Source organism: Lepidochelys kempii, chromosome 24 (genome assembly GCF_965140265.1).
Source record: "Lepidochelys kempii isolate rLepKem1 chromosome 24, rLepKem1.hap2, whole genome shotgun sequence".
NCBI lineage: Eukaryota > Metazoa > Chordata > Testudines > Cheloniidae > Lepidochelys > Lepidochelys kempii.
This window is the reverse complement of record NC_133279.1, coordinates 6,772,377-6,783,149: the sequence shown is the minus strand read 5'-3', so window position 1 is coordinate 6,783,149 and position 10,773 is coordinate 6,772,377. Positions and strand designations below refer to the sequence as shown.

At 55.0% G+C, this 10,773-nt stretch overlaps 1 protein-coding gene across 2 annotated transcripts; it reads right to left on the bottom strand.

The window, feature by feature from the left end:
* Positions 1-291: 291 nt before the first annotated feature.
* APH1A (aph-1 homolog A, gamma-secretase subunit) lies at positions 292-8,158 on the bottom strand. Of its 2 annotated transcripts, none has more exons than XM_073322769.1 (7): positions 7,372-8,158; positions 5,395-5,565; positions 5,007-5,080; positions 4,377-4,499; positions 3,377-3,504; positions 2,734-2,857; positions 292-1,856 (listed from the first exon to the last, which is right to left on the bottom strand). In XM_073322769.1, exons 1-7 carry the CDS (start codon positions 7,482-7,484, stop codon positions 1,792-1,794), a joined length of 798 nt encoding a protein of 265 aa, XP_073178870.1. In that variant the 5' UTR covers positions 7,485-8,158; the 3' UTR covers positions 292-1,791. The 2 variants fall into 2 exon arrangements, with proteins under 2 accessions (XP_073178870.1, XP_073178871.1); XM_073322770.1 differs by lacking the exon at positions 7,372-8,158 and adding an exon at positions 6,505-7,354.
* Positions 8,159-10,773: the final 2,615 nt, after the last annotated feature.

Here is a 10,773-nt window from a genome sequence, read left to right as displayed (position 1 = left end):
TGCATGATCTTGGGCAAGTCACTTCAACTCTGTGCCTGTTTCCCCTCCTCCCCCAGTCTATTTAGATTGGCAGCTCTTCAGGGCAGGGCTTATCTCACTGAGTAGCTGTGCAGGGCCCTGATCCCAACTGCTATGATAGTGGGTAGCCCTTAGTGGAGATTCCCTAGGCATGGATACAATTCGCCCCCTCCCCAAAAGTAAGTGGATTTACCGCAGACATGGCCAGAAGAAAACACCAGGTCTCACTCCTGCCCCATTACAAAAGAAGGCTTTATCAGTCATCACACCATCTCTATTAAAAGGATTTTACTCTGAATCAAAAAAATATTTTAAAAATCCCAATTTTACAGACTTTTAGTGAATCTTCTCCCAAACTTAGGGGGAAAAAACCCAACTCAACTTCTTGTAGCAGCTGCTCTCCACCCTCAAGGAGTCTCCAGGGTGGGGTTAGCGGGGCAATCATTTTAGCCCCTGAACAAAGCAGCACCATTCGGCCCTCTTCCACAGCACTGGAAGCATCTGGTTCTCTGGAGACGAGCTGCCGCGTGGCATTGCCAAGAGCTGGGCAGTGCCTGCTACAGCAGATTAGCCCTTGCAGACCCAGTGATACTGCAACCCCTTCTGCAGCAGATCCTTCCCCTCCATTCTGCATGACTTGCACGCTGCATGACCTCCCAGTAGGGGGTGCCTGGGAGCGACACGGATGCATGCCTACCTTTGCCCCAGATGCTTCCCACATGCGTAGCTAGGAGAGCAGCTCTCTCGTGGAGGCAGCCACATTAATGCTCAGCCGCCTTGCCAGGCTATGTTGCAATGGGGCAGGTCCTTCAGGCTGAGACACATGCGTGCCTTGCTGGGGAAGAGCCCCGGATGGAATGCTGTAGAGTTTCTAGACCATCACCCAGGGAAATTGGGCTCACTAACCCTGCAGGAGGCGCCCTCACCCAGCTGCCACTGGATGGAAGTTAGCAGGGTTGGTCGCACCTCGTGGGGTGGGGGGGGAGCACCCCATCCTTTTAGAGTTCCATTCCAACTGAGCCCTCCCCAAAGCAGGCCAACCTTTGCCAGCGGGCGAGTTCCCAGCTGAGCCGGTCACACTGGCGTCGTGGCAAGCACAGAAACGCCACAGCTGTTCTCACTACCACAAACCCTGGGGCAGGGCTGAGAGTTCAGAGGGCCCTTCGTGGCCCCAGGGCAGGAGGCGGGCAGCCAGATGGGCTCGCTGCTCTGCCAACCGAGGCGCTAACCCAGACCCTACAGTATCAGAGATGCAGATAAACAGATGCCAATAAAGGACCATTTCAAAAGCGAGTCGTCAGTGCCTCCAGACAGGACTTTCCAGCACCCTCTGCTGCAGCCCAGTCAGACAGAGGAGCCGCGGGACAATTCGCCTCCGAAGCGGGCGACGTTTGTACAGGGAAAGGGGGGAGCAGAGTTTGCAAGACCTGCCATGAGTCCGATTCTGGGCAGGTTCGAGTTCAAGAGGCCCGGTCAGAGCTTCAGTCCTTTGCAGCTGACAGGAGGGAAAGAAACTCCGGCAGTGCCCCAGGCCCCTGAATCCACAGCACAGAGACTGCCAGGGCCCCCCAGGGCTTCGCAATCCCAGCCGCGCCTCCACCAGCACAGCTGCCCAGCCCCGTGAACAGGGTGATCTGCTCTGAGTCCCATGCCCCAGCTCCTGCCATGGGGAGGGCGAGTCCCAGGCTGCTCCCAGCCGCAGAGAACAGGGCACTTGGGGTATTGGTCTTCCCTGGATGTCTCTGGCAGGCAGGTGCTGGCCTGAGGAGGGGCTCAGTCCTCGACGGGGACCTGCAGCGCAGAGTACAGCATCACTCGGTTCTCTTCCTCCTGTTTACCTGCAAGGGAAGGGCAAAAGTCAGTAACTCAGGCAGTCCCCAGCAGCGGGGGGCCTGGCTGAGCCAGACAGCAATGGAGAACACATGAAGCCGCTTGGGTGGCTTAAAGGTTTCATACCCTTCTACTTCTGGCTCACAGGTTCGAATCCAGCTTCTGCAGGAGGCTGGAGATCAGCCACAGTCTGTGCCCTAAGAGGGGAGGCTGCATGCCACCGGCACTACGTGGCCCACACCAGTCTCCTCGCTGGGGGTCTCAGCAGCGAGAGCAAGGACTGAGCTGGCCAATGGAGAGCGAATGTCTCTCAGGGCCAGGGCAGAGGCTGCATGTTCTCTACCAGCTCGTGGGACTGGAGGATGACTTGGACCTACCAGGGCTGTTTCCCCACCACCGCGTTTAGACGGTTAGCGATGGAGCGGCGTCTGGGCAACCCCAGCCTCAGCACCTGGCTGGGAGTCTCTGTTGCCATACACCACCCAGCTACCACAAGAGACAGCCAGCACTCCGGGGGGGGGGAATAGCCCCCCCCCACCAGAAGTCAAGGGTGGAGCAGTCTGGGATCTGGTGGAAATTCCCGACTAATCCCATCCCACTTGCTTCCCCCTCCCGCTGCAGGCCAGGCAGGATCAGGGTCTCCGAGGCCTTCTTATCTCACATCATTTCAAGCCAATTGTCTTGGAGCGGGTCATTAGGTGGGATGTTGTGTGTATCCGGCCAACTGGGAGCTGCTGCTGTCCATATGCCACTGCCCCCCAAAGCACCTTAGGCCAAGGGAGTCTCCCGAGTAGGTTAGTGTCACTCTCCAGCACTTTCAGTGACTGCCGTACTGCCAAACGCCCCCCACCCTCCCACGAGGGGGCCGGCTGGCTAGATCCTTACAGGAGAGGCAGGTGAGGACGTTGTGCAAGGAGCCTCCAGCCGTGAAGAAGGCCCAGACGCCCATGGAGATGGTGATGATGTAAATGGGGACGAGGCTGGCCTGGTACCAGGGATTCAGGAACGTCTAGGAGCGAAGGAGGGAGAGTGAGGTCAGAAGGGCCGCTGCCTTCCGTCTGCCTGCAGAGCCCTGGCACCCAGTCCCAGCGACTGCCCCCGGTCCAGGCTCTCTAAGTCTTTGGGACAGACAGGCAGCATTCCCTCCTCTGTCTGAGCAGAGCAATGCTGATCCCTCCTGCAACTTCTGCCCAGCGGTTTCACCATGAGGAGCTTAGTGGATAATACAGAGCCCCTTGCAAGGGGCCTTTGGGATCCTTAAGTCCTTTATTAACACTGCTTACGCTCCCACCCCTCACAAGCTGTCAGGATCAGCCACCGCAGGGGGAGGGGCAGAACAGGGAGTGACTAGCCCTGAATGAGCCTGTGTGACATTTCAGCAGACTGAAGCCTGGACTATCCCATTTCCCACGACCCCAGGCTCCCATCCTCTCCCCTGCAAAGGCCAGGGTAGGGCTAGCCAGCCCCACACTGCTGGCTGTCGGATCCGATCGCCTCTCTATCGAGCAACAACTTCAGCCCCACTCACCAACCCAGACGTGATGAGGTGACTGGCCACCACCAGCGCCAGGGACCAATACCGCCGCCTCTCGCAGGCGTCAAAGAAGATCACCCCCCAGAACGTGTGTAGGAAGACGACGGCCATGGTCAGGAATGCTGGCAGGAGAGGGGGGTGCGGGGGGTCAGACCAGTGAGGTGTCAGCACCCCAAACCTTCACAACAGCAACATGTTACCACCCTCTCCCCACTTCTATAGCATCTTTCTGCCTGGAGGATCCCGAAGGGTTTTGCAGACAGGTATGTGCATGGCTACTGAAATGCAGCCACCTCTGGAGTGGAGCCCAGCAGCCACCCCACACAAAAAGCTTTTATAGGAGGAGGTGGGAATAGTTTCACCAGTGGAATCTGAAGTTGGGAAAGGGGATAAATTTCAGACTAACATCCCAGTCTTTATAAGGATCATTAGCGACCCTAAACAAAGAGGACCTAGGTGTCACATCTCATTTGGAAGAAGGATTCACAGCTGTAGCCACAAGCGGTTCCTCCAGGCTATGTAACGATAACCCTTTTCTAGCCCCTTTCATCCAGGGCTCTCAAGACACATGCTAGTCATCAAGATTCAGAGCCCCACCAGCAGGTAGTCACATTTTTAGTGAGGGCCCAAGGTCACACCAAGATCAGTAGCAGAGCCGGGACTAAAACCCCAATGAAGGAGGTTTACCGTTTACTTCAACGGGGCCAGGATTAACAATAGCTCTCTACACTCCCAGTTTCCTGCTCTAACCAGTAGACGGCACTGCCTCCCAAGATGGATGCTACTGTGGTGTTATATTTAGCTCTTGGCTGACAGGGAGGGACGGGGCAGCCTTGCATCATGCCCCAACAGTCTCCTCTGGTTCTGGTTGTATCTGATCATCTACAGCTGGAGGGAAAGCTGGTTCCTCCGGCTGTGTTTGACCAACCCAATGAATGGCATCAGGGCAGGAGCGATCCCTTCATTCCCAAGCACACAGGGGCTCCTGCCTTACCTGACGTGATGAAGTAATAAGGCGAATCCCCATGGATCCCTACGATGCCTGGCCCTATGGAGTCCGCCAGGATGTTAATGACCGAGAAGACCCCACTGATGATCCCGAAGGACAGCCCCGACACTAGGAGGAGGAAGAGTATATCGTCCAACAGCGCTGAAGTTACCAACGGCTATGCAGAGCATCACAACTAGCTTTGGACTCATTTGACAAGCGCCGGGGAGTCCCCCAGCATCTTCCACGCTACCCCTGCTTTCCCAGGAGGTGAGGAGACAGACTTACCATCCGGAGATGCCTGGAGAATTCAGTGCATCGCAGGGCTGTGCCCAATACGTTCTGGGGCAGGGAGGGGATGGGACCGGCAAGGGGAGGAAGATGCATCTTAAGTACGCGCCAAGGCTACTGGTAAGTGGCAGAAGTTAACAGATGGAAGCATGACTGCCAGCCAGCGATTGCAGCACAGAGTCAGCAGCTCCTGGCTGCTCTGTTCCAATTCTTGTATCACCCCATCACCGTGATATCTGGGCACCCTAGGCCTGCTGCAGGGCATGTCTGAAACGGTGCGTGGAGGGGTCAGTCATTTACGTGGGGGGAGGGGAAGCACAGGCCCTTGCCCAGCAGCTGACTCACCATAGGCCATCTGCTTGAGGGAGATGGGAGACTGCCCATCCTCACTGAGCGTCGCCAAGCCTTCGTCGGCTTTCCTGGGGGTCAGAGAAAGAAGAGAATGGCTGATGGGTTTGAAGCAGGAGATGAACTGGAAGGGGGGCTGGCGGCATACAGGGGGAGGTGGTATTTATCAAGCAAGTGGCAGAGAAAAAGAGCAGCTAATGGATCATATCTACAAGGAAGACACAGGGGCAACACTTGGGAGAGGGTTCGACAATCAGGTGCCACCCACGGTTTCTAATAATACTGCCTAACTCTTTTCATCAGCAGATCTCACAGCACCTTACCCAGGAGGGCAGCCCCATTTCACACAGGGGGAAACAGTCTGCTCCTAGAGGGGTTCGCTTACTTGAGTAGCTTGAAGTAGGCAAATCGAAACGCCTCCTGCAGCAGCACCGAAACCGCGGCCCCAAAAACGAGGAGGCCATACTGCAGCCTGGAGTCCTCCCGATCGCTGAGCTGCACTGAAATGAACCAGATCAAAGAGGCCAGCAGCAGGGAAACTAGCCAGAAAAACGCCCTGTCAAAGAGAGAGAAATGGGAAACAAGCTAAGATGTGTGTTGTCAAGGCAGCAGTTTCCCTGTGGGTCATGCGCTCAGTAAGGGAAGTTTTATCATCTCATACCACACTTGATCATGCTTGTGTGAGACATGCTTCTCCTAGGCAGGGGGCAAAAAGGAGGTGTGGGGCCTAGGTTCTACTCTTAGAGTTGACACTGACTCACTCAGCAACTCCGGGCAAAGCACTTCCTCTCTGTAAAATGGGGAAGATTCAAGAACATGGGTCTCCTTCCAAGACCCATCCCTGCGGTGAGAAACGGACCACTACAACCATCGGTCTGGGCTGGCCAACTCCCTTCCATAAGCAGCAAACACCTCACGCTGCTGCTGACTCATGGGCATCACCAGGTCTTGTTACTGATTGACTGGTAGCTGCAATCCTGCAACAGTCAACACAGAAGAGCAAATACTGGGGGGTCTTAAGAGTTTTTTTGCAAATAATAAATGTCCATTTGTCACATGGAGCCTGTAACCCCCGCCCACTTGGTGGGGTGCTCTATCACCCCTAGTGGTGGCAGGGCCATTTATGAGCCTGCTCCAATGTGGGGCTTTTAGCGCAGGCAGTAGAGCCTCATGCTTTTCTACCCAGAGGTCCAGCGTTCAATCCCGGCTGCCAGAGACTCACCGAGGGACATTGTATTACAGGGTCAGCCTGCAGCCAAGAGACACATGTAACCGGCTCTTTAAGAGCGCAACATACAACACTGCACAGCAGTTAAAGCAGCCAAGCGATCCGAACCCCCACCCCAAAGAGGTCCTGCACAATAATACAGTGCAAACACTGAGCCCTGAGTGGACTTTAGAGTCGCAAAAGTTTGAGCAAAGGTGGTTTAAATCCTGACTACACTTGCTCTGTAGCTCAGGAGCTGCTGTTTGGCACCAGTTGGAGATGTCTCACCCAGCCTGTACGGTTGGTACACAGATTACATGGCTAAGGTGCAGATAAGGTTGCAGCCATGTGGCCATTACGTCCCTTCTGGAACACGAGAGCTGAAGTCCAGGAACTCAATTGCTGGGAAACCAGGAGACGTGGGGGGCAACTTAATCCTCCCAAGAATGTTCAGAGTTAAGTCCAAAAGACAGAAAACAAAAGGTGAAAAGCCAGGAAACGCAGGGTTAGTTTTCCACTTTCCAAATGGTGCTAGAAAGTTAAAGCCTCACTCTGCCTGGAATGGGGGAGACTCAGCCTAGACCAGGTCTGTCACCCAGAGACAATACAAAGAAGACCCCCCCGCAAGTGCCTGCAGGCTAACCCAGAGATGGGGGCAACCTTCATCTCCCCCCCAGACCTCCCCCATGTGATCACCCCTACAAGTTCTCCAAGTTCTCCTGTTCTCCAGGACAATCAACCTGATGGGGCCCCTAGCAACCCCCTATCCCAATGGGTCACCACCCCCAGCTGCCAATAGAATCACCCAAGGGGGTCCCCCCCCCAGCTCACGGGGATGCAGCTCCCCCACAGGGGTATCTAGCACCGCCACACACTCCCTGAGTGGGACCTCAGACAAGTCCAGCCCCTGAGGGAATGCCTAGTATGGACCCACCCCACCACCAGGTGGATCATGCTGGGGGGAGAGGGGGGGTGTCCCTGCACCTCCTCACCAAGGGTCCCCCACAAGTCACCCAGCCCTAGCATGACTTCCACGAGGGAGCCCCCTCAGCCCCCAGCTCCACCCCCAGACACTACACGGGAAGTCCCCATTACCAACCCCCCGACCCGGACGATCCCCGCCCGGGGGGAGCCTGTCCCCAGCCCCAGACTCACCCTGCCACCAGGATGATGATCCGGAGCGGGTCCCCGGCCACAGTGAGCAGGAAGAGGGAGAAGGCTGGGCCGAAGGCCACGAACGTGCAGCCGAAGAACACGGTGGCCCCCATGGCGGTGGCGGGATGGGGGGTCAGGCTCTGGGGCCCAGGACTGGGGGGGGATCAAGATCTGGGGCCAAGGGCTGGGTAGGCTCAGAGCGAGGCGGAGGGGTCAGGCTTTGGGGCTAGAGGGGGGGGGTCAGGCCTGGGGGGGCACAGGCCTGAGAGGGGGTCAGGCGCTGGGACCCAGGAGTTGGGGGGTGGGCTGGAGGCGGGGGTCAGGACTGGGGGGCACGGGCCAGAGGGGGGGCAGGCACTGGGGTCCAGGACCAGGGGCTGGAGGGGGGGTCAGGACTGGGGGGCACGGGCCGGAGGGGGGGGCTGGGGCCCAGGACTGGGAGTCAGGGCTGGGGGGCACGGGTCGGAGAGGGGGTCAGGCGCTGGGACCCAGGAGTTGGGGGATGGGCTGGAGGGGGGGGTCAGGACTGGGGGGCACGGGCCGGAGAGGGGGGGCTGGGGGTCAGGGCTGGGGGGCACGGGCCGGAGAGGGGGGCTGGGGCCCAGGAGTCGGGGGATGGGCTGGAGGGGGGGCGTCAGGACTGGGGGGCACGGGCCGGAGAGGGGGGGCAGGCGCTGGGGCCCGGGAGAGTTGTGGAGGCCGCCCCACAACTACCCCTGCCGAGGAGCCGCCAGCGTCCGCACCTGCGATCCCTCCCGCTACGGAAGCCGAGCAGGGGGACGACAAAGCCCGGCAGTGGGCCCCGCCTCCAGCGGATTGACGTGGCCTGGCTGGCCAATGGGCGGGGCGCGTGCCCCCGGCTAGGTTGTCGCCGGCACCGCTCAACCGCCCCGCCCCACGGCATGGCGGGAGTTGTAGTTTTCTGGGCGTGGCCACGGCCCGGAGCAAGGGGCCGCGTGGGCGGGCGGATGCTCAGCGTGGAGGTGGGAGGAGGAGCACGGCCGGAATGCTGTCTGCTCCGGGCCGGTCTGGGGCTTTGCTGATGTCTTAGTGACACATGCACAGAAAACTGAAGTTGCAAAGTTTGGCTCTGGGGCTGAACTCCCCCCAAGTCCAGGGTTTTGAGGGGGAGTCACCCCCCCTCCCCCAAATCCACACACCCTTAAACAGCATCCACCGGATCGAGGCACAGCGTGGAGACAAGTGGCCGCGAGACAAAATCCTTCTAATGAGCTTGTCGGGGCTTTTGTTGTTGTTGTTGGTCTGTTTGTACAGCGCCTAGCACAATGGAATCCTGACCCCAGATTGGGGCCCCTCGATGCTGCCACCTCGCAAATAATAACTAATAATGTGTGATTATTTATTTTATTTATTTAATTTCTTACAGAGGGTAGTGGGTGCTTTTCTTAAAGCCCCAGCTCCTAGAGTCAAGTTACTATGTGAGAATTTCAGCTTTCATTTTTTTACGGAAATAAATTTCTCACCCTCATGTCGGAAATGTGAAAATATGAACCCTAAAGGCTAAGATACCAAAAAGCAAATGAGAAGAACCCCACAGTGGTTCTTTTTAAAAATCTCATGATTTTTAAGCCAATGCATGATTTTGAGAGGCCTGACATGATTTTTGAATGCTTGGGGTTGGCAATCGTATTTTTAATGGGGTCTGAATGGCTCCCCGGATTTTTTGTTAGCAGTCGTCTGGGGTTAAATTTCCATTCAGCCACAGGTTTCAGAGTAAAAAGAAAAGGAGTACTTGTGGCACCTTAAAGACTAACCAATTTATTTGAGCATGAGCTTTCGTGAGCTACAGCTCACTTCATCGGATGCATTCATTCATTCATTCATTCATTCATTCAGCCACAAGGTGTCACTGTGGTAGAACCACATTTCATTGCAGCGCCCAGAATTGGCAATCCAATTAACCCTCTGAATAAAAAATAACTAATCCACCCATGATCGCAGCTTGCGACTGAAACAAACAAACATTTCACAAGCACTGGGCTCCAGCCTTGCTTCAACAGCCAGATGAGCTAGCAACCTTCCTGCTGAATTTAAAAACAACACATTTGAAGTGAGCTGTAGTTCACGAAAGCTCATGCTCAAATAAATTGGTTAGCCTCTAAGGTGCCACAAGTACTCCTTTTCTTTTTGCAAATACAGACTAACACGGCTGTTACTCTGAAACCTGACATCTGTAAAAGAGTGTTACTGCATACAAAGGCAGGGGGCAAAGAGTAAAACAAACAAACAAACAATCTAATAGAAGATGAAAAGGAATAAACTTTAAAAATGAAAGCCCAGGAGAAGTAAAGGGAAGTATTAGTCCTTTCTGGTTTTAATCCCCTTAGAACCTGATTTTCAGAGCACCCACGTCTCCAAAAGAAGTAAAGCTTCAGAGGGGTCGCTGTGTTAGTCTGGATCTGTAAAAGCGGCAAAGAGTCCTCTGGCACCTTACAGACTAACAGATGTATTGGAGCACGAGCTTTCATGGGTGAATACCCACTTCGTCGGATGCCGCTTTTCCAAAAGAAGTGAATGTGAGCTGAAAAGCATTTCTAAAAATCAGCCTTTGTTAATATTCACGGCCTGGTTTATTCATTCATCATTATATGTTCCTAGGCCCAGCTCCTCAAAAGGTATTTGGGTGTCTAACACCATTGAGTTCAATGGAATACCTTTGCCCCAGTGTCTGTAGGATCAAATTCCTGTACTTGTATAACCCAGATCCCATTCATTTCAGAGGGAGTTTCATGCACAGAGCTGAGGCTGTCTATGGCCATACTGTGCCCTGACTCTATACTGGGATGGATCAATGGGGCTGCAGGAGACCTTTGCATTGGAGTTTCCGGCTCTCTCTGAGCTGAAAGTGTGCCCAGTACATTGCAGCTTTTAGAATTAAGTTCAAGGTGCATTTACTATCTGCTGCTTTCCATTTTTAATATAAAAAGTGATTTAGTGTCTCTGAGAAGAGAGAATTTGACAGTCCTGGAGATTGGAGTCTTCTGATTGGCAGTCCGGACAACAGCATGGCAAACTTCCCCGCTCCCCCTCAGTCTCAACCCTGAGCTGCAGGGCCCATAGCTGGGGGGAGATGGGAGTTCTGTTTCCATGCCTTGGTTTCATTGCCCAGACTACAAACAAGTAAATGCCAAGTGGACAAGTGCAGGCTCTGAGCGGTTTTAGTTTGAGTCCTACAACATTAGGCCATCAAAATGACAACTGGATTTGAACCTGTGACTTCGGTCTGGTCTCCATTTAAAAGTTACACTGGTATAAATATGTTAGCGGTGTGATTTCTTACCAGGATAGTTATGGCAGTACAGCCCACAATGCGGATGCAGTTATACTGGTATAAAGACGCCTTATATCAGGATAGCTAATTTCCCTTTCCATATGGAAAGG